General features: G+C 38.0%; 2 protein-coding genes across 3 annotated transcripts in view; one reads left to right on the top strand and one right to left on the bottom strand.

Moving 5' to 3' along the window:
* Positions 1–5839: 5839 nt before the first annotated feature.
* LOC124168090 (DDB1- and CUL4-associated factor 5) lies at positions 5840–19469 on the bottom strand. Of its 2 annotated transcripts, XM_046546200.1 has the most exons (10): positions 18853–19468; positions 18254–18434; positions 18025–18164; positions 17822–17951; positions 14144–14433; positions 13804–13922; positions 13408–13533; positions 12351–12786; positions 10024–10116; positions 5840–8219 (listed from the first exon to the last, which is right to left on the bottom strand). In XM_046546200.1, exons 1-10 carry the CDS (start codon positions 19046–19048, stop codon positions 6928–6930), a joined length of 3003 nt encoding a protein of 1000 aa, XP_046402156.1. In that variant the 5' UTR covers positions 19049–19468; the 3' UTR covers positions 5840–6927. The 2 variants fall into 2 exon arrangements, with proteins under 2 accessions (XP_046402156.1, XP_046402157.1); XM_046546201.1 differs by lacking the exon at positions 10024–10116 and having other exon boundaries at positions 18853–19469.
* Positions 19470–19586: 117 nt separating this feature from the next.
* The window catches only part of LOC124168093 (phospholysine phosphohistidine inorganic pyrophosphate phosphatase-like), a 41877-nt gene continuing 34553 nt past the window's right edge, over positions 19587–26910 (top strand). Inside the window, exon 1 of the mRNA XM_046546207.1 lies at positions 19587–19839. The gene's annotated coding sequence lies outside the window, so the exon portion shown is untranslated. The remainder of the gene's footprint in view (positions 19840–26910) is intronic.

Genomic DNA, 26910 nt, shown 5'->3' with positions numbered 1-26910 from the left:
AAAACTTAGATAGGTACTGAAGGAAGTGTCCAAGTTGCTCATAAAAGTAATTATGTGTGTAGTATATTTATCCACAAATACAACTTATGGGTGTTATCAGGGCCAGAACTAAGAGTTTTGTGAGGGTGGCAAAGATCAGTTTGCCGCCTCCTTCCCCTGATCCCTTCTTGCTCCCTTCCTCCCCCACCACTAAAATATAATAGGTACACCCGTATGCTTTTTTTTATCCATAAGTTTACCCTGCATGTGTTTGCTATGGAGAAGTTTTATTAATCTAATTGTTTAATAATTTATAAATCTATTATTATTGTTAAATAATTTAATTTAAAAAATTATATTATTTTTAAAAATAAACTTTTAAAATTTTGCTGCCCCCTGGGACACGTACCCCCTATGCTTTGCCCTAGTTCCGGGTGTCATTGAGCTATTGCTTTCCAACCAATACTTAAGCAAATGAATGTAAATGTGTTGTAGTATTTTTACTATAAAGTGTTTCAAAGAATAAAATAATATTTAAAAATCTCAAGTCAGTACAACTGCTGGTCCATGCAATTTTTCAATCCACGAGCAATGATCATATGCCCATGCCAGTCATCAAAACTTCACACCAAAAATCACATAGAGTCTGCTGCCAAATATGGCTGCTGCTCAACAGGTCCAATTTGAATATTTTCATCTGATACAGCTGAAAATTTCATGGACAGATCATTCATACCAGCTTTCTTATCGAGTTGGCAAAGAACTAAATAATTTAATTGACCCAACCTCAGGATAAACTAAAAGCAATTCCATCAACTACAATGGGATCAAGAAGCAGATTTGATAAATGCATTTCATTAGGTTCTTGTCATGATACCCCAACTAAGGTTATTATGTTCTATTCACTTTATGTTTGTGGGTGAGATTTCGTGAGAGCACGGACACTCTACGAAAGCTTCGTAAATGGGGGAGGGGCAGTACTGAGAGGGAGAGGAGGAGTGAACTTAATGTTGCCAAATGTACATAGCCACCCTAGTTTGTCACTGAAAACGTGTGAGTCCTGGGTGGTCACAGGTATTTTGGCCCCTGTGTCGATAAAATATACATACTCATTTGAAAGGTATTGAGGATAATCCTTTCACAGAAGCCCATGACATTGTCAGCTACCACTCGGAATGAGGCACCATTGGTGAATTAAAGACATGCAAGGAAAACGTGTGAGGTTTAGCAACACTGCTCTACTGGAAGATTCACTATGTTTAAACTCAACGAAGGTCTGAAAGCGACTGACTGAGGCCACACGTGCTGTTTGCCGAGTGGCAAAGGGAATGTTGCATGTCGAGAAACTTTCACTCCCCTAACCCCTACCTGCTCACCCGCTAAGATAAAAAGAACAGAGAATATGTAGTAGCTATGGAAATGAAATAACTAAGAATTGGATCAAAGAACTAGGACCAATAACCAATGTCAGGAATTGAACTGGAACGAACCCAACGTAAATGAGAAACGTAATTGATTAGCCATCTGTATATATTGCAAATGAATAGTTATCTCTCAATTACAATTACAGTTGAGCATCACAAATGAAAAAACGAAGTCGTTTTTTCATTTGTGAACTTCAACTTCCACAAAGTTGAGCCTGACACCATTGAACGTACAGTTGAGCATCTCAAATCCAGAAAGCTTGGGACCAAAGGGTTTCTGGATTTCTGTTATTCAGCACACTGAAAAAGCGGTACGCTTTTTTTATTGAGAATTTTAATGCAATATATGTTAAACCACGACCGTAGCTTCCGCTGCATAAACTATACATGCTTAATATTGGATGAGAACTAAGAATAATTACATATTCTTCTTCATGCTCAATAGCTTTTGTTGATAGAATTTGCTAGCAGATGTTGCAATATCTGTCGATACCTTCCATAGTCGGACAGTAAATCTGTGCTAATGCTTCTATGTATATTTAATTAATTAACCCTTTCACTGCTGTGGACGTACCTAGTACGTCCGCACGGCAGACTGCGGTGGACGTACTTTTTCTTCCTCTCTGCCATGTGGTCAGCACTTTCGCCGAAGCACTTCGAAGGGACCCACTAATCCAGGACCCTTTCCTCGACGAACTCACCCACGCAGGGCCATCTCATCGGCCCTACCAGCGGGGGCCCTACCTCCGGAAAAGTGACCGCTCTGACTGCAATTTGAAAATCAATCAATCAATCCGATCATCACAATATGATTGTTTTCATCGCACTCCTGCCAATCAAGCAATCAAGTACGTCTTTGAACCGTGTTTCTGCGATGAAAAATAATGATTTTGTTAACTTTGATATAATGGCCGTTTTCCGGTGGTCCGCAGCCACGTTTTGTTGCAAAGTTAACAAAATCGTTATTTTTTATCGCAGAGACACGGTTCAAAGACGTACTTCATTGCTTGATTGGCAGGAGTGCGATGAAAATAATCATTTTTTGATGATCGGATTGGTTGATTGATTTTCAAATTGCAGTCAGAGTGGTCACTTTTCGGGAGGGGGGCCCCCCGCTGGTAGGGTCGAGGAGACGGTCCTGCGTAGGTGAGCCGGTCGAGGATAGGGTCGCGGATTAGCGACCCTTCGGAGGGTGTACACACCCATCCTGGAAGTACCTGCTCCATGGGCCCAGGAAACACATTTTAACATTTTCGCCGCATGTGAGGGGAAGGTTTCCGGAGATTGAACAGCAGTGAAAGGGTTAATAAATGTGTTCAGGCTCTTGTGCTCGATATTTGAGATCCTTATGTGTCCCTGCCTAGATTGTTAGCATATGTTCATAGCATGTGCTTACTTCCTACTTACTTACTTCCTCTCAGAACAAGGCTCCGAGAGTGGTGCCACGAGGTGGCAAGTCTAAACACTACTCAAGGGAATTTTCAAATGTTCTGGGTTTCCGGGTTTCTAGATTCCACATTTGAGGTCAACTGTACTTTTAAAAAGGACATTGAAAAACTGAGTGCAGTTGCTATGCAGGTTGAGTGTTGGGCTGCAGACAAGCACTGGCTCTAGCATGTGTCACTTGGCAGTGGCATAGCCATGGGGGGGGTCCGGACCCAAAATATAATAACACAATTATTTTCCTTCATAAAAGAAAACAAAATATTGAAAAGTTATGAATTTACAATACATTTATTCAACAAATGAAGTTATTTCGATAATGAAAAGTGTTCAAATTAGTTTAAAACCCTATACTTAGTACCCTGTTTTTCAAAAATTTCCCCCCCTGGTTTTGGATCTCCCCCAAACAAAATTCATGGCTACACCGCTGAATGGATGTGCCAGATTATGAAATGGGTGGGCCTAACCTTGTGTTTACGCAGATGATTACGAAGGACAAAATATAGTTTAAAACATTTATTCATGGATCTTACACAAATGGCATCCCTTTCCTGACATGCCATGCAACAAAAACTAATTATACCTCAGGCTTTAACCCGTTTTCGAGAGTGCATTCATTATTATAATCACTTGAAAAACTGCAAAATTGATTCCACTGAGAAGAAAGCAAAACACTGTAAATCTATTAATATGAACCATACAAAATTGTTTAACAAGATAACAGAGGTTTTCCATGTGCCTATAACTGAATATGATTTATTTTAACTTTATATGTACAATGAAATTTGACTTTGAACTTCTATTCTGAAATTTGTCTATCTTATTTGGGTGGGCCCAGGTCCACCCCTGGCACCACCACTCCTGCAGACCCAGGGTTCCAGGTTCAAATTTTGTGTGATACCTGCAAACACCCAACCAGCATGTACCCAGAAATTTGCTTCTGGCAGGTGTGCTTATGGGTTGCCTCTACCGCTTATTTTTTCGGTCAATTCCCATCCATCAAAAAACCATTAATTTCATTCAAGAGGGTAATTTTGTATGCATTGGCCTGAAAATTTTTTGCCATCAATGGTGTCTACCGAAACGGTCTTAATTACTATAACTTGGTTTCAATAGGTGTTTGGTTTCGAAATCTGCTTGATTTTTTTTCAATTTTATCTTTCTGACTGGTGGGATTCAAAAAAAAAAATTAAAAAATCATATTGCTAATTCATTTTTATTGTTCTTAATAGGGTGGTTTCCTATTAATTTTTATTGCCTAAATCAAAAGATTATTACTCCTGGAGTATGTATTTCACGCTTTTAGATTTTTAAATGACGATATCTATTTTTCGTGATTAAATGAAAAGTGAACATTTTCAAGTGCACGAAAAAGCGATGGCTAAGTATGAATGCTGGGAGAAGCCTGTGTGACCTCATTCTGGTTCCTGCTGTCGCCGTGTGAGATGACCTTGGGGCAAGAATGTGTGTGCCACTGCAATGCAGGCTGGTAGCAGAGTACCCTGCTAGCAGGTAGTGCTTGACTTAAATAAGGATTATTAATGACCCATCAAACGAAGGAAACTTTCCGACCATAGGCGAGACTACTTGTATGGTATCTAGGTCCCAAGGACGTCACGTGGAGTGGCATCGCAAGGGCGCCAATCAAATGGGCCTTTTTCAAATGAGGTTAAAATTGACCATTAACATTCGTCTGAACTGGGATTTCTAAAACCAAATAATTTGTATATAATGAAGCCACAAATGGTGGGTAACGAATCGCAATCAATGCTTTTCGTTATCTTTGAAGGAAACAATCCTATTATGAAATTGTCGTTATTTTTCAAGCATCTTACTTTTTCTCCCGTTATCATACCTTTTCCATTGTGTGCTTTCCTCATTTTCTCCTCTTGGCATCTGGTCTCTCTAAACATGTTGAAATTGCGAGAATACAAGCTTGGAAGTGGTGCAGGGACTGTTCTGCAGTCTGGAATCCATGCATTCTCACATTTGTTCTAGCAATTCACTACTTTACACAATGCAATTTTGATTGCACCTTCGTACATGTCAGATTGCACAATGATGTGCCTCGTGTAAAACAGCCTTAAAGGCCATTTTACACGGGGCACGTACTTGCACAATCTGATGTGCGTACCAAGGTGCAGTCAAAATTGCATCATGTTAAGTGATGAATTGCTAGAACACATGCCAGAATGCATGGATGTGAGATGGCAAAATAACCCGTTCTAATTTCATTCATGCAATTCCACGCCATTTTAGCAATAAATGCAGTTCTAACCTGCACAATTCTGTGCCCCATGTAAAACGACCTTAACAGTGAGTGACGTTGTAAGATCTTCTATGATTTCCTTATGGAGAAAATACTTGCAGATTTTTATTTCCCTAAGGCCCTTTTCGTTGTATGAAATGAAATTATCACAAACAGACGTTGCCTTTTATCTATGTATAATATGAAGAATTAAGGGACTTTTATATCTTTTTAAGTTCAACTACACTCCTACGAGAAATATCAAGACAGCCAAATTGATTAGAGCACCACGAACATTAGCCACGTGATAAATACTACACTAAAATTAAAAAAAAAATTCATAAATAACTCATACGTACTTAGGGCATTTCCACACGTTTACTGAAAATGTCACCTCACTCAGCATGGACTTGCAGATACGCTTCAAGATAAGGTATTTATGTATTAATACTTACTATTTATACCACCATTATGATGGAAAATAACATAATTTTGTTCAACATGTTTGTGATACATAATAAGGCTGTGACACATTTTGTTTGAAATTTTAAATTCTCTTCCTGAAAACTAACAGCAATTTTAGAATGAAATCCCAGCTCAATGAAATCAGCTTTTTCAGTTTTATACATTTTCCAAGCAACCTTTTTGAGCAATGAGGCAAGATTTTCATGGTGTATTCAGTAATACTTCACACAAATTTCATTTTGTTTACTGTATTTTACCAGCTTAAAAATTTTTACCAGCATTTGACGATTAAAATGATTCATCCACATTTATTTAAACTGAACTAAATGTAATATGCATTCTTTTGATGTACATAAAATTTGGAAACATTTTCACAGAAACGATTAGACATTTACAAATAACATAAAAAATCAGTGTCTCTATTTATATATTACCTGTAGAAATTACAAAAATATAACTTTAACCATGTCATCTTAAGCTCCAGGGAGCTTTATTTCTTCAAAGGGAAATCCCATATTCTATGAAGGGCTAGTATTTAGCTGCTCATGGCAAGTTATTTTCAAGAGTGAAAAGTCCAAATATGCACATAGTTGAGTGGCAAACTGAAATTCTAGGTCTAAAGCTGAAGGTGAGATTTAAAATTTTCTAAATGCATGTACCTATTTTTTAAATTAGGAATGGACAGCCCATCATACCCTTGCTTAATCACCAATAAGGCAAAGGGATTTGAGGTGTTAAAGAATTTTTACACTTTTTATCACTCTGAAGCCTCTATGATTGCGTGACTAGATTTCAGTTCATGTTTGATAAATTTTTTTCTTAAATTGTGATGTTTTTTGAGGCTTACAATTTTAAACATTTTTCCTCCAACAAAATATAAAAATCAATGTACAACAATCATCATATCAGCAATGATATTTTTTTTAATATCATCATAAGCCAAAAGCAAATAATAAATAATATTTGGAAATAGGTAATGATGTTTATATATATCTTGAAAATTTGTTTAGTGCTCTTTAGTTCAATAGGAATTCTCATAATAAGCAGCGGCTCTTATTCACAGCAACAGGATCACAAAACAGAATACAAAAATTTCACTATCACCAGAACAAAAATCAGGAAATTTTTTTCCGACTCAAACCAATTTCCACATAGGAGAGAGTATCATTCTTCCAAAGCAGAAGGGAGTGAAAGGGATCCCATAACCAAATGTACCACATAGAACTTACAAGTGAGTCATTACCAGAAAATATACACAAACTGCTCAAAACCATTGGAAGAACATTGCATTCATGATGGACAATCAGCACACAAGTATGACTTTCCATGCGTCTTGCATTTTTATCAGCTCACTTCCAGGACACTACCCTAATTGGAGTCAGAGTCATACCCCACTTTGCTGCGATAGTTTCTGTAAGGGGCTTTGCCAGATCTCCTGTTGAGTCTCTTGAAAACACACGTTGAGCCTGAACTCCCTTCCGTCAGCTGACCTGCGTTTCCATTGGTTGTGCTCCCGTTGGTTGTGCCAGCACTTTCCCGGCACTGCCCAGATGATATGCCACTATCAGGGGTTTCCAAAGCATGCCTCATTGACACCGGACTTACTGGTAAAGACTCCTGATCGGTATTACACACTTTTCCATTCACACTTGATGGCGTGCTTGATGAGCCTTGTCCATTCACTGAATTTCCATTGGTGACTTTTTCACAGTTGTGATTTAACCTAAGCAAGACTTTACAAAGCTTCACAGGTCTCTTTCCCTTACGACTTGGGCCAGACTTCTTTCCATCCAAGTCCTCTCCTTCCTCTGACGTGCAGCCAGAGGTTGACGATGAGTATCCACTCACTTTTGAATTTGTAACAGTTTTCTTGTCACTCTTGCTAACCGATCCATTCCTCTCCGAGTTACGCTTCTGGGATACCGTCAGAACACTCTGAATAACTGAGGCCTTGTCCCTTACTCCATCATCACCATCGGGTTGAGCATTGCCGCACTTCACCGCTCCCTTCACACGCTTTTTGAGGGGCAGTATGTCTGAGGAGTCACCATCATCGGACGTATCGTTGCCTGAACTGTCTACCTTACGCTTGTTTCCGACACCTATCCGCCTCGCACGATTCGGTCGCTTCCTGCGCACTTTAGTCCCACCAGCCGGGGGTGATTTGTCAATGTCCAGCACCAATTTGCTCGTTCCACCACGAGTGCTTTTCGTGGAGGCTTCCTTCTGCAACCCACTCACACTTGGGGCATCACTCGGTGAGGTTTCTGTGCTTACTTTGCTTGTGCCTTTGCTCCTCGGAGCCTGACGACCCGTCTTAACACTGCCGCTTTCAGCTCTTCTTCTCTGAGTACCAGATGGATTTTCTGATCTAGCTGAATCCCTAAGCCAGTCTCGCCCCTCTTCAACTGGCTCGTCGACCACACTTGAATTTGCATCTTCAGAGGGGAAAAGGATTCGGGCAATTGACACGAGACTTGTCTGAGTTGAAGCACCCTGGCCACTGGAGTTGGGTCGCCATTTGGGCTGGTGTGGGGACTGTCTACGATGCTTGACTCTCGCCAAACGAACCAGCTGTGCACGTTTCTGAGCAATGAGTTGAGAAATACGATTTGGTGTTCCCGAACCTTCCTCTCGACTCCAAGATTCAAGGACTTGTTCTAGAGAAAAATCAAAAAAAAAATTCTCCATTCAATTTGTTACAATAGTATTTAATAATAATGATTTTATTTCCATTGGTTAGCAAGTAACATGGTACTGGATAGGTTGAAGAAATATAAGGTAATTGAAATTTTGTAAAAAACTAATAATTCATCACAGAAATTAAATATAAACAAAAAATCTGGAGCTTAAATATTAAATGTTAAGAGAATGATTTTCTCATCCTTTTAAAAGGAAAATTAATGAATGGATGCGACTTTTAGGACAATCATATTCATAACAAGTAGTAAACAATGAAGAGGTAATAAGTTTCCATGTTTAAAACATCACAAATTTTAAATAAGCAAAATATTCAATAACCTGATTAAGTTTAAGAGACAAACCACATAATCAATTCCTTTTAGCCATATCCCTTAGGAAATAACCACAGACTAGCAGGAAATACAACTTTAAGGGGTCACCAAGGAGAAAAAATCATTACGAACTCTTCTATGCCTTAGGAAAAACCAAAGGGCAAATAAAACTTAATCATTTAACAATTAAATTAGTTAATTATGTCAATGAAATAACCTATTTCACCTTAAAAAGTCATTGAAACCAACCAGACCAACAAGAAGTAAAAATCACCACAATGAACATTTTTTCCTATATATCGTACATATTTTTTCCCATTTTATAGTTCTAGTAACTTATTTTTTGTTGGCAATTAAGAGCATGAACTTCTATTTCGTACAACCCAATGATAACCAAAAATCTGTAATAATACCATGCTTTAATTAAACAACAAGAGTGACTGAAGGCCAAAGCAAGCACCACCAGAAGTTGCCTCAAGTAAGGGTACCCACAAGAGTGATTGAATATTTATGGAGAATAGTCCTTTTGTGAATTTTCCATCAAATACTAATTAAAATTTCTATTGCAGTGAAGTTTTCTCGGGTTTCACACCGGGTCAGGTCCTCCATTTCTCCTTCCAACGTTTCGATGAACAACTCGCCCATCGTCTTCAGGGATTCAAGAATCCAAAGATTCTTTGGATTGTTGGATTGGAATTGTTCATGCGATTTGTTCATCGAAACGTTGGAAGGAGAAATGGAGGACCTGACCCGGTGTGAAACCCGAGAAAACTTCACTGCAATTGTTCGCCGGGAAAAAAACCAAAAATTATATTAAAATTTCTATTGATTTCTTTTAAATATAACAAGGAAATATATAATCATAACTGAACTTAAAATTAGAGAGTTTTATTTCAGGCTTAATCTGGTGGAATTTTAGCATATTAATAAATTAAAAGTTGCAAAAAAATTTCCACAAATACTTCAATTTCACTTCAATAGCATTTTCCACACATTTCGCAATACTTCAGCTGTAGATATACAAAAAGTATTGAAACTAGTGGTGAAGTGAAATTTAAGTATTTGTGGAAAACTGCCACTAACTTTTAATAAAATAATTTACATAAAAAAGGAACATTTAGGCCATGCATTAAGGCCAAGCATTTGGGCATGTATAGGCAAAGGAACAACACAGCTTTAAAAAAAATTTAGCCATCTATCCCTAAACTGGACGCTAATTACAATCTTACTTGAACTACAAATCTAATACAAAATTAACTCAGCACACAAGTTGAATTTTTCAATACTGGAAAATTGGCTAACACTGGAAAAATTAAAGAGTGGAAAATTGTGAGATTTTGTTGCTTATTAAGAAGTTCACATCTTAAAGCAAAAGAAATTAGAGCAATAGCTTCGACCTGTTCAAGTCTGCCATGACATGACATTTTACCCATTACATGGGAAAACATACCCCTGGGTAGCATTTGTTCATCTTGATTTTCTGATATAGCACCAACATAGGCAGCAGCTAGAGCATGAAGGTCATGATCTCTAGTGTCAGAGCCTAGAAAATTCACAAAATTTGCAATGAATTTAAAGAAAAAAAATTGCTTAAAAAAATATAATAGTAAAAATCAATTTTAATAAACCCAATACATTATAAACTCACTGGATTATTATTTCTGGACCATTACTTTCCTCCTACTCACTATTTTTTCCCAAGATAATATTATACTATTACTTTACGCAATACATGACGTCCACTAATTTTACAAAATTAAATTATAACACTCGCGGGATATTCATTTATGGCATTAGCAGTCTACCAATGTCATGAAGCACATAGAGAGAACTGAAAATGTCAGAACTCACGAGGGGAGAATGGGGATAGCCACAGAATGAGAAGGGTATATTAATTCATCTACTTTCTATGCGCTAATAGTACTTCATCCCATTAACTCTTTCAAGACGGTGAAGTTCTCTTCTTAGCATGACTGCTGGACTTAGCTCCAAGAGACTCTTCTGTCCCCTTGTGTGGAGCATTTCTGCAGGACATTCATTAAGGAGGGTCTCGCAGATAATCACACCAACCAACCTTTTTTGATCCCTCCCAGAAGGGACTCTGGATTATTTCAAACTCCGAGGGTAGTTAGGCTCTCTCCTTTTCGGGTTTATGACCCTACCAGTGGCATAGGTACGTGGTCAATCATGCTTAGTTTACATGAATTAGCTGTACGGATAAATGCTTCTTGCACGTAAATTGCAGACTTTGAATTGAATTCTTTGTTTTATTCTGAGTATTGTCTAATTTTGAACGACGCTCTGCAGTCAATATTAACGGATTTAATGTGTCAATGATTTCCATGTTGATGTTTATACTGAAATCGTGATATAAGTTAATATTTATCGCAGAATTTCGTTCAAAAATTGTAAACTCTGCTCAAAAGACAAATAACTCAAAAATTGTTAGTTTATATTTTTAGAGAAAGGAACAATTATATTTATTTCGAAAACTGACTGAATGAACAATGGTATGACCGTGGTCCCTTACCACCAAGAGGGGTAATTTAAGACAAGGGGTCCAGGTACCTGCTCCCAGATTTCAAGGGTACGGCCTAAGTCCTGCTTTGTTAGGTCCCGAAACTAAGACTTCGGGAACCTGCGACCGTCATAACCAGGGGAAAGCAAGGATACATATCTACAGACTGTCCCAAGGGTCGTGTGTCATTTTTGACCTGTAATTTTAGTAACTTTGTATCGAGCAATGTTCATGAAAATTGGCACACTTATGGGGAAAGGTCCTAAGTTTTGTTGGGTATAAGCAAAATTTTACAATTTTGACCTTTTGACCTCACAATGTGGGTCCAAACCTAAAATTTGAATTTGCCTTATGGGGTTTCAATGTTAAAAAAATCGAGATAGAAAAATGTCTGAATTTCATTGACCAAGATGTCAATTCTTAAGTTTCTGGACACGTGAAACCCGAAAATAACACTTTTATTCACGAAATTTCAACCGCTGACCCAGTAAGGTCACCGTCAAGGCCATAAGGGTGGCAAAAAGAATAGCATACCAACAAACGTGTCGATCCATGGGTTTTATAGGGTTCCCAAGTCATTACTATTGTCCAAATACCCGTATTATTCACTAATTGACCTCCGAGGGTCACAATGGCGGTCAAAGGTCATAGCTGTAAACGTCGGGCCATCATGACAACCGACGCGTCGAACCATAGGTTTAAAAGGGTGCCAAAGTCAGATTTTCAGTTCATGGGCATTTGGCATTCATTTGCCTGCATTGGAAAATCTCCAATAAAAATTTGCAGCTTTCGTCTCCCAGGTCAAGAAACGTGCTGCCACATATTTTCATAGTCGATAGCGAAAGGGTTAAGAACCAAACAGTTCAACGATGAATTGCTTTACTTGATCTTAAATTCTTCATTAGAAATAATTGACAAGACTTTGCCAATACTTGATATCCTAATGATGAAATATTACACTCTTAAGGTAATTTATTAAACCCCTCGAACTGTCCCCATTGTCCATTTTGAGATAGATTTTTTCAGATATACATTTAGGCTCTGAGGACGATGTCCAAGTGACTGTTTTCTAAATATAGCATACTCTAGAGTAAAACACAACCACGCACTCTACCCTGAATGGCACGTGGCTGGTAAATTGATATTAAAAAGTTGAGAAAAATTAAATAAAAGCCACACACACAATAACACACTCCCATTGAGTTACATACTTGAGTTACTTAAAAAAAACCACCAGCACAGACAAAATATATACCAACCTGACTTGGAAGACTCTCCAGAGTCTGAGTCAGATTCTATGCATGCAGAAGATGAAGACGATGATGAAGAAGAGGTAGAAGATGAATCAGAGGTAGATGAGGACGCTGAAGTCAAGGATGGAGAGGGTGACGATGTCTCCGGAGACGACAGCGAAGTTAGTTCTGCCGAATGGCTGACGTCAGCAGCAGGTGGTGGAGCTTGGAGTGGGCTAGAGGGGCTCGTTTCCGATGTACCATCGTCAGTGGTCTGGGTCGCCACCGCTGCTTGAGGAACCCAGCGTCTCCCCTCCCAGCCCCTCACAGCGCCATCCTCCACGCTTGAACCCTCACTCCCAGAGCCCCAACCTTCAATTTCCCTCTGGACGAGGGAGTCAAAAAATGCCATCATCCTTGGATCCTCACGAGTCGACTGGTTACTGTAGTCATGCGACATGAACTGAAATGAAATCGGGGACTAATTAATAAAAAACTCAGTCCATTTTCAAAATCTTATAAGGCAATTGTTTTAACAAACAAGGTGACACACCCTAGCGTCACTACCAGATCAGATTCAAAATTTGCATTGTGTTAGACTATTGAATTTTAAGAAATAAATGTTTTTGCTCAGGCATTCAATGGGCCTCAGTTGTTGATATTTTATCATCGATAGAAAGTACAAGTAAAACCCCAGTATTTATGCAATCCACGATAATAAAAACAATACAATTATGTAATTGTAATAAAGCCACATTTACAGACTCCTTCCGTTGCTAAGCTAAGGGGTGAGAGATGAAGGGGCCACATTTCATAATGCTGTGGTATTGTTGTTTCACAGGTTGCATAGATAAAGGTGTTTTACTGGTATTTTCTCCTGATAATATTAAAATGATGAGGCCTTTTGGAAACAGGGAAATACGATTATCTTATATAACAATTCCTAATACACAATTGAGTTTGATAAAAATATGATTGAAGAGTGCAATTATTGATTTGTAATAATAGAAACATAAATATCAATTAACTCTTCACTATAATGGACTATAGTGATTCATAATACAGAAAATAAAGCAGTACTTACCTGTCCACTGCGAAGCACTAGACTGATATATTCTTCATGAGTATATACTTTCCTCTGTTTTTCACATGATTCAGCTTCCTTTGCTAGACCACCAGATGACCCAGGCAATGGGAAAGGGCTCCAGAACTTTTGATCAATAGAATAGCACATATAAAAACTTAAAAAATATATTTATTCACCCATGTCACAATAATTTTAACATTTATCGACCATTAATCAAATTTTGGTATTTTGTTACCCTAGTCACATAAAACCAATGAGCCAATAATTGTTTGAGTCAATTTTTTCTCAAAAAATTACCATTATATTAATATATAATAATACTTAAAATTTATCATATTATTACTATATATTATAATTGGATGAATATGAGTAAAAAAACAATATTGCACCCACCTTAATAAGTTTTTCCACACCAGATGACGCAATCAAGTAGTTGGTGTAGTTGAAGCGGACTTGGTTTACAATTGACCTATGTCCTTTCAAAACCATGTGAGCCTTGATAATCCAGTGGGCTGAATAAAAATTTTTAAATAATAAGAAATTTTTAAATTATGTCAACAGTATGAATCATGAATAAATTCAGAAAAAAAGTGAAATGAAAATTTTAAGCCGCCCAGTGGCATTCTCAAGTATGATGAGACCTATGTTCACAAGAGGAGATTCATTTGCACTCACAATTTACCAGCACATCTTTAATGTATCCCATTTCTTAACCAAAGAAGACCAAACTTACCCTTGCCATCAACACCCAAATCAGTGGGGATCTTCCAAACATACAGATTGAAGTCATCAGAGCCTGAGAGGACATAATCATCTGATTCCCCAGCAAAGCAGCAGCTCTTCATTGTGCAGGAATTATAATAACCTTGGTGGTCAAATTGGCAAACGTGGGCTGGAGAATGCACTGCATAGAGTACAGGTGGTAGCCTCCTCCGCAATGCAAGGACGTGAGTACCTCGGCTGTTGAAACGGGCACTCATGCAACTCTGAGGAGGGCCATTGCACCCATATCTCAACACGACCCTGAAATAATAATAATTTTATTACATTATAACATTCATACACGCACAGCATATACAAGCTTTGTATATACAAAGAAAATTTTTGTAACATTACATTAAAAAATAGATATATTTGGTGACCAAATAAAAAAATGAAAGGTAAGGTTTAAACAGTGTCCAGCCGATCAAAGCAGAAAAATTCATGAATGATTCCAGGTTTTCCAGGGAAATTTTACAAATTCCAGGTTTATCTTACGCGATTATTGCAATAGAACATTAAAAATTACTTTAACACTTTGCGCTCGAGGCTGGCTCGACAAGTCTACTGCTACGAGTACTAGGCTTGTCGTAGCATCAGGTCTAAATTTGAGTTGACAGCAAATCAGGTAATCTCTTGAAACATTGCCCTTGTATAAATCGCTGCGCCTTGTGTTGTCGAGCTCAACTTGAAGTTAGATCTTAAGCTACGACAAGCCTAATGCTCGTAGCACCAGACTTGTCGAGCCAGCCTTGACGTTGGACCGCAAAGGGTTCATGGTTTTAATACATTATATTTATGTATTATTTTACGTTCCTAATTTAAAGTCTTACACTTAGTAGGTATTAGAAATTTTAAAATTAATTCATGAATACCTCACTCGGCACCTCAATACATTCTTGCGCTTAAGGCTATGTGTGAATGAATGAAGGTGTGTATCGGCCGTATTGGCTTGCTTCACTTGGGCTCAGCGTGCCCTGAAACGCATGTTCCTGTCTCTTTCCAGCTATCGTGTGAGTGTGTATCTTTCCTTTTATTCCTGTGTCCTCGTCCATTTTCTTATGTTAGTGAGGGGTGAGCTGCCCCAGTGCCATCTATTGGTTACTCTTGTGGACCAAAGCAAAGGGAACATAAACTACTACTATGTGCTTATTGTTGCCGTGATATCACTTTCAGGAGCTAAAATTTCAACCGAAAGTTGAAATATTTCAATGTCATCTATTAGCTTCTCTCTGAACTGCATAATTGTATTCTGAAATGTTAGAAGCTCCACATTCGTTCTTGCTGATTGTTGATCATTGTTGTTGAAGTACATAACCTACATACGAGTATTCCAGATTATAACTTCACCCAGCCACATCTTGACAACTGTAATTCGTTCATCCTCGAATTCACAAAATCCTTGATTAAATACGACTTATCCTATTAATACACATTATGCAAAGTTAATTGCGTAAATCGTTGCACCTTTTATTCATAGCTGATTGTTAATTAGAGAGAATGCGTTAACATACAATGGGATACGAAGCAGCCTTCCATACTGAGCAGCTTTACAGCAATGGGTTTTCATCACATTGATATCATCCACAGGGCAACGTAAAAGGATAAACTGTTGCCACTTCCTTGGCTTGGACGTTTACATAAACGTCATTGAGTGTACTGGCTGGGAAGCTAGTCTTATCATTTATCTACAGCAAACTTCAAACTTGTAATGCCAAGATTCAAAATTGGAGATGCACTCCAATGGCCATTGACTACTTTCATTGTGACAATGGAGGGAAAAACCGAATTCATGGATTGCAACAAAAGAGAATTATTTGCTTCACGTTTCTTGATCGCAAAAAAAAAACTTGCCGTAGATTGATCTCACCATTAACATTACAATAGAGAACTCTCCGGTCAACCAACAAATGTGCTTTCACCCACCAAAGTTGCTACCAGTCACTTTGATAGCAGAGCGATACGAATGGCATGGGCAAATAAACTATAAATTTGGGCTGTAGATCTAGTGCTTTCCTGGCAAATCACTGGCATGAATTTTTCTCCGGTCATCTGCCAAGTGAGTAACTCAATCTTTGCCGACGTTTTGATTACAGACTTGGTAATCATCCTTAGGGTAAGAGTATGATTACCAAGTCAGTAATCAAAATGTAGATGAATATTGAGTTTATCAAACGGAGGGAAAACTGAGAAAAGTTCATGCAATATAATTACAGCTGAACCAACATTTATATTAGAGATAGTAACAACTACCAAATTCATAACTTTTTACTGCTAATATCACTAGTCTAAATACTCTATGGTAAACATTGGGAACAAAGGGATGCCTCTGAACTCGTTGAAGTGCAGTAAAAATTTTTGAAAACCAATTCATAGCAAGCAAAGAAGCAACACAAATGAAATTTCTACTGGATGTACGACGGCCTACGCAATACAGTTCCCTTGACTCTTACATTCAAGTAGTTCATAGAATACCGCATCTACAAGGAAAAATGTAAGCATGCCAAGTCAGATAGTGTGCAGGCCACAGGAATATCAGAAGGGCCGTCATTAAAGGCAGCCGTAAATATTAGGTTATATTGGAATCTTTTCTATTGGATGATCTGCACAAAAATTATCAAATTACACAGCAAGGAGACATGAATGCCTCCAAGGTAAAATCCTGAAGATTCACCTATGAGACCATTAAAATGGAGAATCAGCTTAATACCCTGTGTAGGTTTTTGCGGTGTGGCGAAATTTCACCGGAGAAGTTTATAGGATTTCCACAGTGTTTGTCCGTCTGAGTAGATGACAGTTTCACCGGTATTGCAGCCACCTTCTTCATAAACCTATAGAAGCCAGCTGCAATGGCGTCAAAACTGTCGTCTACACATATGGACACACTCAATGTGAATTCCATACACTACTCTGCTGAATCAGCCTAATTATTACAACCATGTGGAAGAAATGCAGCTCAGTTGGGTGTCCATATGAAAAGGGGCTACCAGATGACAGCAACCAGGGAATAACCCTACATACAAAGGAAGCTGGTGACGGATGTGATTTTTGATAAACTTTGTAATTGCTGCAAAATAGCAGTTATGAAAATGCCACATACAGCTTCCATCAGAAGTGACCAAATTATGTCAAAAGCATGACGTATATTTTAGATTACACTGCATGCCATCAATTTCACTAGCTGCTGATTCATTCAACCCAAACAGGAATAGAATTGGAGAAAAAAAAAGATTAGTCTTCATTAAATGACAAAAATAATTATTGATAAAGCATGTACCATAACACCAGTTATTAAAAAATCTTCCAGTACTTTGTCTTAATCAAACAAACAGTTGGAAAGCTCTAGTACATATAGGAGAGAGAGAGCTCTAGTACACATAAATGCCTACCAACTTTAATTCAAGGGCAGAAATTAACTAGAAAAATAACATTACTTATATGATTAATGTAAATTACTCCACAATGCTGAGCCAAAATTGATGAATACATTATCATTGGAAATCACTGGCGTCCTTCAGACATTTGGGAAAAGGTTGGTATGATGGACAAATAACTCCATAAACTTTACCTTGTTCGAAAATTAGCAGCGAAGAGGAGAGAATCGTCAGCAAAAGCGAACAGATAAAATGATTACGAGAAAATAACGACTTACTGTCTTGGCTTTCTGATATCCCAAAGGCCAACACCTTCTTTAGAATTCGCAGTGGTTAACAATCGCGGTTCCACGGGATTGAACATAACAGCATGAAATGCAGAGGTATATCCGGCAAGGCAAAACGGTTCTGTCGACAAAAGAAGTCATGAATTATCCAAATACTCATCAACTGCTCCATTCTCGCCTCTTTAATGTTTTACCTGTGCTAGCAGGCTCACGAATATCAAAAATAAGAACTCTCCCATCATCACAGGCACTAGCAAACACATTATCGTTTAATGGATCTACTGACAGACCGTAGACTGGTTGTTCGTGAAGAAAAAAGTCAATTGGATCCCCACTGAAAAAACCAAAGGTACTCCAATTACACTAACATAGCATAAATTGCAGTACATATTCGATATCTATTGCAGGGCAGCCAAAACTTACGTCCTTGTGTCATGAACAATCACTTGATCATCATTTCCTGCCGAAAATATCTTACTATTAGTACTATCATAACCTAAACAGAATATGTTGCTAATATGTTGAGCTCGCATCGCCACGGGCTTTCCGACTCCATGGATTGCCTCTTCCACTTTCCATAGTAGTACCCGTCTATCATCTCCACCTAATAAAATAGGAAGGACAGAGGTAATTTGCATGTCTGGGTAATTTAGTAATGTTAGCCATAAAATTCTTTGTTAATAAAATACTCTGCTATCAGTCGTTAACCTAAGGCGTACAGTTATCATTTAGTGCCGAGAACTGTCAAAAGTTATTTTTTCACTAAGGTCGAAATGCAATCCCAAGAGTGATATTCCACAATATCCTCAAGTATTCTCCTTGAATAAACTATTAATAAAAACATCAATAAACACATAAGCCGAAAATAATTCCATAAATACGAAAATATCCATACGTCACAAATAACAAGATGCCATTTTTAAATCACATTTATGACCAATATCAATAAAATACGCATGAATGCTAGTGTTCTACAAAAATTATAAAAATCGAAAATTATTCATTCCTATAATCAATATTACCTGAAACCAGAAGTTCTCCTTCATTGGAAAATTCTATGGCGTTAACACAGCCATAGTGAGCAAGAAGATCTTTTCTATATAAATTTCTTGCGTGTCCCAATCTCTCTCTTAAAAGAGATTTACTCAGCAAATACTTATCCTTATATTGTCTATTAAAAATATAATTCACAGGACTTGAGGGCGAAGGTAGGGCCATTGCAAAACAATTTCTCACGTACTCAACTATTCCCCTCCCCCCCAGGTTCCTCTCAATCAGCTGAAGATACTGCCATCATACCCTTTCCCCACAAGTCCGAGCGAGACTTCGCGAATTATACACTTCAATGTTTCAATAAGTAACTAATTCTGTCTCTGCACTGCTTTTGATGAGTATTGACCATAGCATAGCGAAAAATGCTATAAATACCGTGATTTAACAGCGCCTCACACAATTATATTTATCGAAGTACTTTATTGCAAAAATAAAAAACGTCCTAAATTGAACAGATGGATATTCAAACCGAGCACAAATTCCATATTATGGAGGCCAAAGTTAAAATGCAATGCATATTTACGCATTACGTCAGGAATATTTAAACTTCCAATTATTCTTATACTTGCCGCTACTCGTTCCTTCGTTCGTAGTGCCTCAAATTGTTGATAGGTGGCACATGACATGTGACAGCTGCTGCTGTCAACAAAAATCGACGATTTCGCTTACTAATTATCATCACATTTGTCCACACCTGTGTGCTTTTATTATGTAAATAAACTTTGTATCTACGGTTTCCTTGAGTTAAATTGTTTGTTCCTCAGAGTAAGGATGAGGTTTGTCTTGAAGTTTTTCCAATGCATGTTCATGTTTTCAACTATGTATTACATTCACGGAACACCACGAAAATGTTGGCAGTACAGCAAGTATATATGGGAGTCGTATGTTGAGTCTTCATTAACGAACCTTGTGATGATAAGTTCTGTCAACGAAGGATGCCTGACGTTATGGTGAATGTATGTAATAATTACCCAAATCACTGTTTAAAAATCCCGGATGTTAACTACTGCTGGGATTTAATAATCGATTGGTTTTTTTTCGGCCTTTTGTTACATTATTTCATAATGTCGCTTTTTCTCTCTTTAACCTTTCCCGATAATTGGTACATTCACTTAAATTCATTGAAAATTTCATTCGCTAACCTTCATTGTGCTGTATAACTTAGTAATATATCATTGCCGATGTGGTGTAAATGTTTCACTAGGTGGTCGATTAATAACAAGGCAGTTTTCCAAGTAAATATGAGTATATTAAATTTTTATCGTGCGAAATAATTCATCCATACAACGAAATAAAGTTCTATGGATGAGTGTGGTTCGTTATATTGGTCTTCTTTATCTGATTTCTGTATGTGTGGGCGGAACTTCTGTTTGGGTGATGGGCAAATTTGTGGCATCATAACATGACCAGTAGTGAAATTATAGCTTATACGAAGAGATAGAAATCGAATCTGTGAAAATATATATCAAGCGTCAAAAATTTAAAGAATAGATTCACAACATGGCTGTTTACCTATCAATTTGTTTCTTATCCTAATTTTTTCCTGTCCTGTGAAAATAGCCTTTTACATCTACCTTATCAATAACCATAATTGCTAGCCGGAGTTTGATTGCATGTGTAATAATAGATAAATCTCCATACAAACCCGTCACCAGAAAAACACTGATTTGTAGGGAGAATATTTGACCATCAGACCACAAAGCAGATTTTTAATAGGGGAATAAAAGGCCAAGGTAGGTGAGATAGTCTGTAATGGGTAGGGGTATAGGAAGATAATTGTAAAAGTGGGACATAAGGGAACCTTTTAGATGACAGCGAGCAGAAATACCTAAGCAGTGTATAAGTAAAATGAAAGAACGTTCATGGTGAAACAAAACCCAGTACTATTTCACAAACTTCTATTTTAACTGTCAACTAGTTTCAATGTTTACACCATCATTATCAAGACTAACAGAGCAATAGGGTACCACATCCAGCTTTATTTACCCAACAATAGTGTGAGGGAAGGAGGAGGGGGAACTAAAAGAGGAGGAGGGGGGTTGGGCATTGTTGGTTGGATTGGAGGGTCAAAACACAAAGTATAAAAGCTGGGGGGGGGGGGGAGGCAGAGAGAAGTTCAGGTGGTAACGAGGTTAATGGGAAGGGGAGGAGGAGGATTGTCAAGGAAGAAATCAGGTTTTAAAACCGTAGATAAAAAATTTGAACATTTGAAAACAGTCATATCATTTAAAATTTTGGTGTTACGTGCAAGAGTGCATCTGGTGATTTCTAAAATATTCATTTTTACACTTTTGTCATTTACATGTAAAATTTTAATATTGAAATCATTGTTGCAGCCGGATTCGGACAGGTGCTTAGAAAAATAGGATTTGGAGTCTTTCAAACGAGCACTTCTTTTGTGTTCATCAGCACGAGTTTTAAATTTTGACCAAGGTACACACCATTGCACTCATCACATGTCAGGGCATAGACACCACTTTTGTCTTCAGGATGTACTTTGTCCTTAGAGTTAAAAATCACTTTACTAAGGGAGGTCGGGGAGTAAAAACACACTCGGTATTTGTCTTTGGGTATGAGGTTGTAAACACTAAGACAGGGGGCCAAGGAAAGGTAATTTGCACCACCGTTTGGGTGCTGTTTTGGGGACCGGCAGCAAACTAGTTAGGGTGGGCGATACTCTTATTAGGTTTTTTTTTGGCCAGTAATTTACGGATGAGGTGATCATCATAGCCGTTATTTGAACACATTGATTTAATTACATCAACTTCCTGGTTGAAACTTGAATCAGTCATTGGGATACAAAGTAGTCTGTTTAACATAGAGTTAATGCCCGCAATGAAAGAAATTCAATGCGTGAATATTTAAGCCACTTCGAGTGATATTACTGACAATTTCAATTGTTAGTTGCTGGAAACTAAGAACAAAGTCCGTTTGAATTAGAATCGTCAAAAAATAAATGTATGTCTTCCTTCATTGACAGAATACATGGTAGTGCGGCTTTTCCTTCAAAATATGTAGTGAAATAAATGTGATATCTACCATAGGTAAATCCCATAAATGATGGTACAAAATTAACATCCAAGAATCTGATGCAAAAGTAAAGGTATTGGTTGCTAGGACGATGAGAAAGGAATTATTAGCCTGTGAAAGCCCATAAAGAATTCATGCAAATTTTCTATAGGAGGTTAAACGTTAATTGTTCGCTGTTATTCCAAGGTACAGTCCGGCCGCCGAGAGTTGTCCGATTAGAGGCAAAAGGAGTAGGGGGCAAGGTTGCCAGGTAAGAAAGGGAAACGCCCACTTCACATGTAAACAAAAGGCTTCCCTTAAGAAAGGAACCAGATAGGACGACGAGCGTGAAGGACCCAATGGCAGAATCCTTTGTTTTGGCGATTCGAAGAAAGGGCTTGCTTTGGTGGTTCAGGCTTTTTTTCGGTGCTTCATATGCACGTGACAACGTTGTATGACTAGGCGAGGGCGTGAGGTGCGTTTGGGGGATAGCGATTGGCTGCAAACCGTGCTGGCGCTGGGTTCTCCGCCCCTCCTTTTGAACTGTCATCGGACAACTCTCGCCGGCTGGACTGTAAGTGTTGGGTATGTGTTAAGTGAGAAACATTACATATCAAGACTGTAGCAAGTAGGGGAAGGAGAAGGGCCCCCATTCAAACTCCCACTTGAAATGTTCGGGAGACGACGTCATAAGACCACCCTCTACAAATGAATACTCCCCAAACTGTATTCCCTCTCCATGAAACACCTCTCAAAAACATTTTCCTGGCTACTACCCTGTTACCATTATGAAAGACATATTTTAGATCTTGATAAAAAGGGATTAATTACTAAATTCTCCATTCTTCCGGTGCTACCCCATCTGGTTGTTTCTTGATGACAACAGTTTCATTTGAATTTTGCCTGAAACTTTGAATGCAAACGGCATGCCAGCCCTGGCAAACTGTTTCTGGCATTCTTCCTCCCTTGTCTTGTGCTGTAAAGTATCTTGTGTTGACTCGCACATTGAAACACCAGCCGAGATGGAGTTGGAGAACTGGACCTGGTGGAATTCCCGAGTAACCTTCCATGATTCTATATGCTAGAAAAGCCTGCGATCATTCTAGAACAGGTTCTATTTTCTGTTCATGCATTCTCTCAAGTTGGATGCTTAGAGGGTGCATTGTGGCATTCATTCTTGCTTTCATGCATTTAAGCATCAACTGTAAGCTATAATTTACTATGTAAACAGGCTTTTAATACTGGATTAAGTCAGTTTATAATGAACATATTGGAAATCACCTTGATATCTCCCACCATCCCTACCTCCAACTATGAACTTATAGTTTGAATTCTTAACTAGGCCTTTCCCATTTTATTCTATCCTTAAATTGTCCTTTATTTTTTACCTATCCCCTGCTTATGTATTATCCTTTACTCCAACATGGTTCTTAACACGTTGCGTACCGGGGTATTTAAATTCCTAGGAAACGTTTGGGAAAAAAATGACGAGAATTCTCTCCATCAGTACGCAATGTGATAAGAGTGTAATATTTCATCATTAGGATTCTGAGTGGAGGTATTGAGATTGGAAATATGCCTTTGGTTTAAACATGGTTAAAAAGCTAATGTTTAGAATATAACTTTACCCAATCAAACGTTATGATGCATCAATTCATTTTGAATAACGAACAACAACTGAAACGTACTAACGAATACGTATTGTATGCTTTAAAATTGTTTAGGTTGACGCGCCTAAGTGACGAGAATCTTCGTCATTCGTCAGGAACGTTTGGGAAAAAAATGACGAGTATTCTCGCCATCCATACGAAACGTGTTAACGTTCCCTTGTTACTTCAAACTCTCTCTATTTAAAAACGAAATGGTAATGGGACCGTATTAAAAATCTAGCCTATTTTTAAGGGTCTGGGGGGGGCACGTGCCGCCGTGCCCCCCCCCTGGATCCGCCTATGCTTGTACTTCTATTTTCTCTAGAAGGATCTTCTCCGCATATACCTAACATTCTTGATTCTGTTCTCCCTCCATCCGACTCTCTTGCTCCATTCTCCTGCATTCCCTGGCCTCAAATGTCTGTCTTTTCTTGACCTGCATCCTCATTGTTCATGAAATTGCACCTCCAAACTTTTACGCCACCACCCTGTTACCATGGCTCTTTCCCATTAATTAGTAAGCCTTCTTTGTTGCTGAAATTATATTCTTGGAATCTATCCGATATTTTTATTTACCTTAAAAATTAAAATGTTAATTAATCCTAATTAACATTCCAATTTTAATTAACATCCTAATTACTTATCTAATATTTAAACTGTTCCTCGTGTTCATGTGTGTGACCATACACTTTTATTTTAAGCATCATATTCTTCCATGCTTTACAAAGCCAAGTGGCTGGTTTTCTGAACTCTAGTGGCACGAAATTCACTGTTTAAATGATGATTTTAAAAGTAAATGATTGGTCGCTCTTCTTATTTCCCATAAAATAATCTATTGTCAGGTATAATAGGGTAGTTTCCTTCATCAAAGAAAACGAAAGGCATTGATTGCGATTCGTTACCCACCATTAGTGTATTCATAATACACAAATTATTTGGTTTTTGAAATACCGGTTTAGACGAATGGCAAGGGTCAAATTTTAACCTCATTTGAAAAAGGCCAGATTGGCACCCACGCGAGATTCCACTCCACGTGACGTCACAGGGACCTAGTTTCTACACGAGTACATAGGAGTTTTACATCGTCTGAGATTACCAATGCATACATGAGGCACAGAGCTCAGGGGAACATGTCTTAATAATCACCTATTAAAACTGGCTGTGGTCGGAAGGTTTCCTTCGTTTGATAAGGTATTAATCATCCTTATTTAATCCAAGCGCTACCAGCTAGCAGGGCACTCAGCTACCTGCTAGCACCCTGCATTGTAGCGGCGCTCAAAGCCTCGCCCCAAGGTCACCTCACTTGCGGCAGTGGGAACCAGAACGACGTCACACGGAGATTTCCCGGCATTCATACTTACCCGTCGCGTTTTCACGCGCTTGAAAATTTTCACTTTTCATTTTATCACGAAAAATATATATCGTCATTTAAAAATCTAAAAGAGTGAAATGCATACTCCAGGTGTAATAATATTTCGATTTAGGCAATAAAAAAATAAAAGGAAACCACCCTATTCTTCCTTCAATACTTTCCTGCATAACTGCTGTGTCTCATCATGTGGCGAATCCACTATGCTCTTCTTTGTCTTACATTGATTCATGATTTATTTTCTTCTCCTATTCTTCTCTATACCTTTTCATTTCTCATCTTATCTGTCGATTTTATCTTCGTCATCCTCCTCCAGCACCAGGTCTCAACGGCCTCAATAGGGTGGTTTCCTTTTATTTTTTTACTGCCTAAATCGAAAGATTATTACTCCTAGAGTACGCATTTCACACTGATCGATTTTTAAATGACGATATCTATTTTTTGCCAATACATAAATGAAAAGTGAAAATTTTCAAGCGTGCGAAAACGCGACGGCTAAGTATGAATGCCAGGAAAAGCCAGTGTGACGTTGTTCTGGTTCCCGTTGCCGCAAAGTGAGGTGACCTTGGGGTGAGAATATGTGCGCCGCTGAGATGCAGGCTGCTGATGCAGGCAGGTAGCAGAGTACCCTGCTAGCAGGTAGCGCTTGGCTTAATTATGGATTATTAATACATTATCAAACGAAGGAAACTTTCCGACCATAGCCAGTTTTAATAGGTGATTATTAAGACATGTTCCCCTGAGCTCTGTGCCTCATGCATGCATTGGTAATCTCAGACGATGTAAAACTCCTATGTACTCGTGTAGAAACTAGGTCCCTGTGACATCACGTGGAGTGGAATCGCATGGGCGCCAATCTGGCCTTTTTCAAATGTGGGTAAAACTGACCATTGCCTTTCGCCTAAACTGGGATTTCTAAAACCAAATAATTTGTATATTATGAATACACTAATGGTGGGTAATGAATCGCAATCAGAGCCTTTCGTTTTCTTTGATGAAGGAAACTATCCTATTCTTTTCTGAATGAGTCAATGGAAAACTGAATTCTATCGACATCACCAACTCATGAAAAGTGTTGGCAGCCTTCGCATTTAGTAAAATTTAAACTTATGGGAGAATGGCTGAATGAGGAAGTATTTTCTCATCTCAGCTTTCTCATCTCTTGCATCCTCAGAATTTTTTTTGATGAATTGTGATCTCAAATCAGATTGAAATATCCCATTTTTCAATTTCTGTGTTGCTGAGTACATAAATTGAGGAAGTAGAAGCATGAAGATGGGAAATGTTGAAGTTTGGTATTTCTTCAGATTTTTATATAAGGAATGCACGAAAAGGGAATTTCCTTTAGCCCCGTGGCTTACTACAACCAACTATGCATTTACGTACGGTGGGTGGTAGGCACACAAGGATACTATGTGCATAATTTTGTGCTTCGGCAATGAAAGAGATTACGCACTCATACATTTGAACTCAAATATTTTATTATTTTAAAAATATATTAAAATAATAAAAATTAGGAAATATATAGTTTTTCTCGATATTTATAAATCGTTGAACTTGTTTTCATGGCATTGAAATTTTTATTCTGAAGTTATCATAATTGTTATACCTGTCATTTTAGTTATAATATTGTTGATGATTTTTTCTGACAGTACACGCATGTTTCAAATTTTTGCTATAGATAAAAATTGTAAAAATTTGCAGTGAATGAAACCATTGATGTTTAGAAATATACTGTTTAAATTACCAATTCTCAGGCATAGAATAACATTTAATAGCTGACTGCCTCTTGCATTACATTGCTGTAAATATTTATATTTTTTTTAATGTTGAAACTTGGAATTAAGAAGTGTACCTTGACCTTTATCTTTTGTGATCACCTATTTGCCCAATTATAGTCTTCCTCGTCAGATTCATAATGGGAGGCATCTCACTTGAGAAACTTCATTCTTTACTGGTAAGAATCCAATTAGCCTCAATTTCTTACATGTGTGCTCCAC

Source organism: Ischnura elegans, chromosome 11 (genome assembly GCF_921293095.1).
Source record: "Ischnura elegans chromosome 11, ioIscEleg1.1, whole genome shotgun sequence".
NCBI classification, from domain to species: Eukaryota; Metazoa; Arthropoda; class Insecta; order Odonata; family Coenagrionidae; genus Ischnura; species Ischnura elegans.
This window is presented reverse-complemented; position numbering and strand designations above follow the sequence as displayed.

Bases quoted from the DNA above. Each gene is read 5' to 3' on its own strand.
- LOC124168090 (XM_046546200.1), bottom strand. From the start codon at position 19,048: ATGGCCCTACCTTCGCCCTCAAGTCCTGTGAATTATATTTTTAATAGA. The intron at 13,923-14,143 runs GTAAGTTTGGTC...ATTTTTATTCAG, and splicing joins TTTGGGTGTTGATGGCAAGG to CCCACTGGATTATCAAGGCT. The intron at 10,117-12,350 runs GTTGGTATATAT...TGAATTTTCTAG, and splicing joins TGGAGAGTCTTCCAAGTCAG to GCTCTGACACTAGAGATCAT.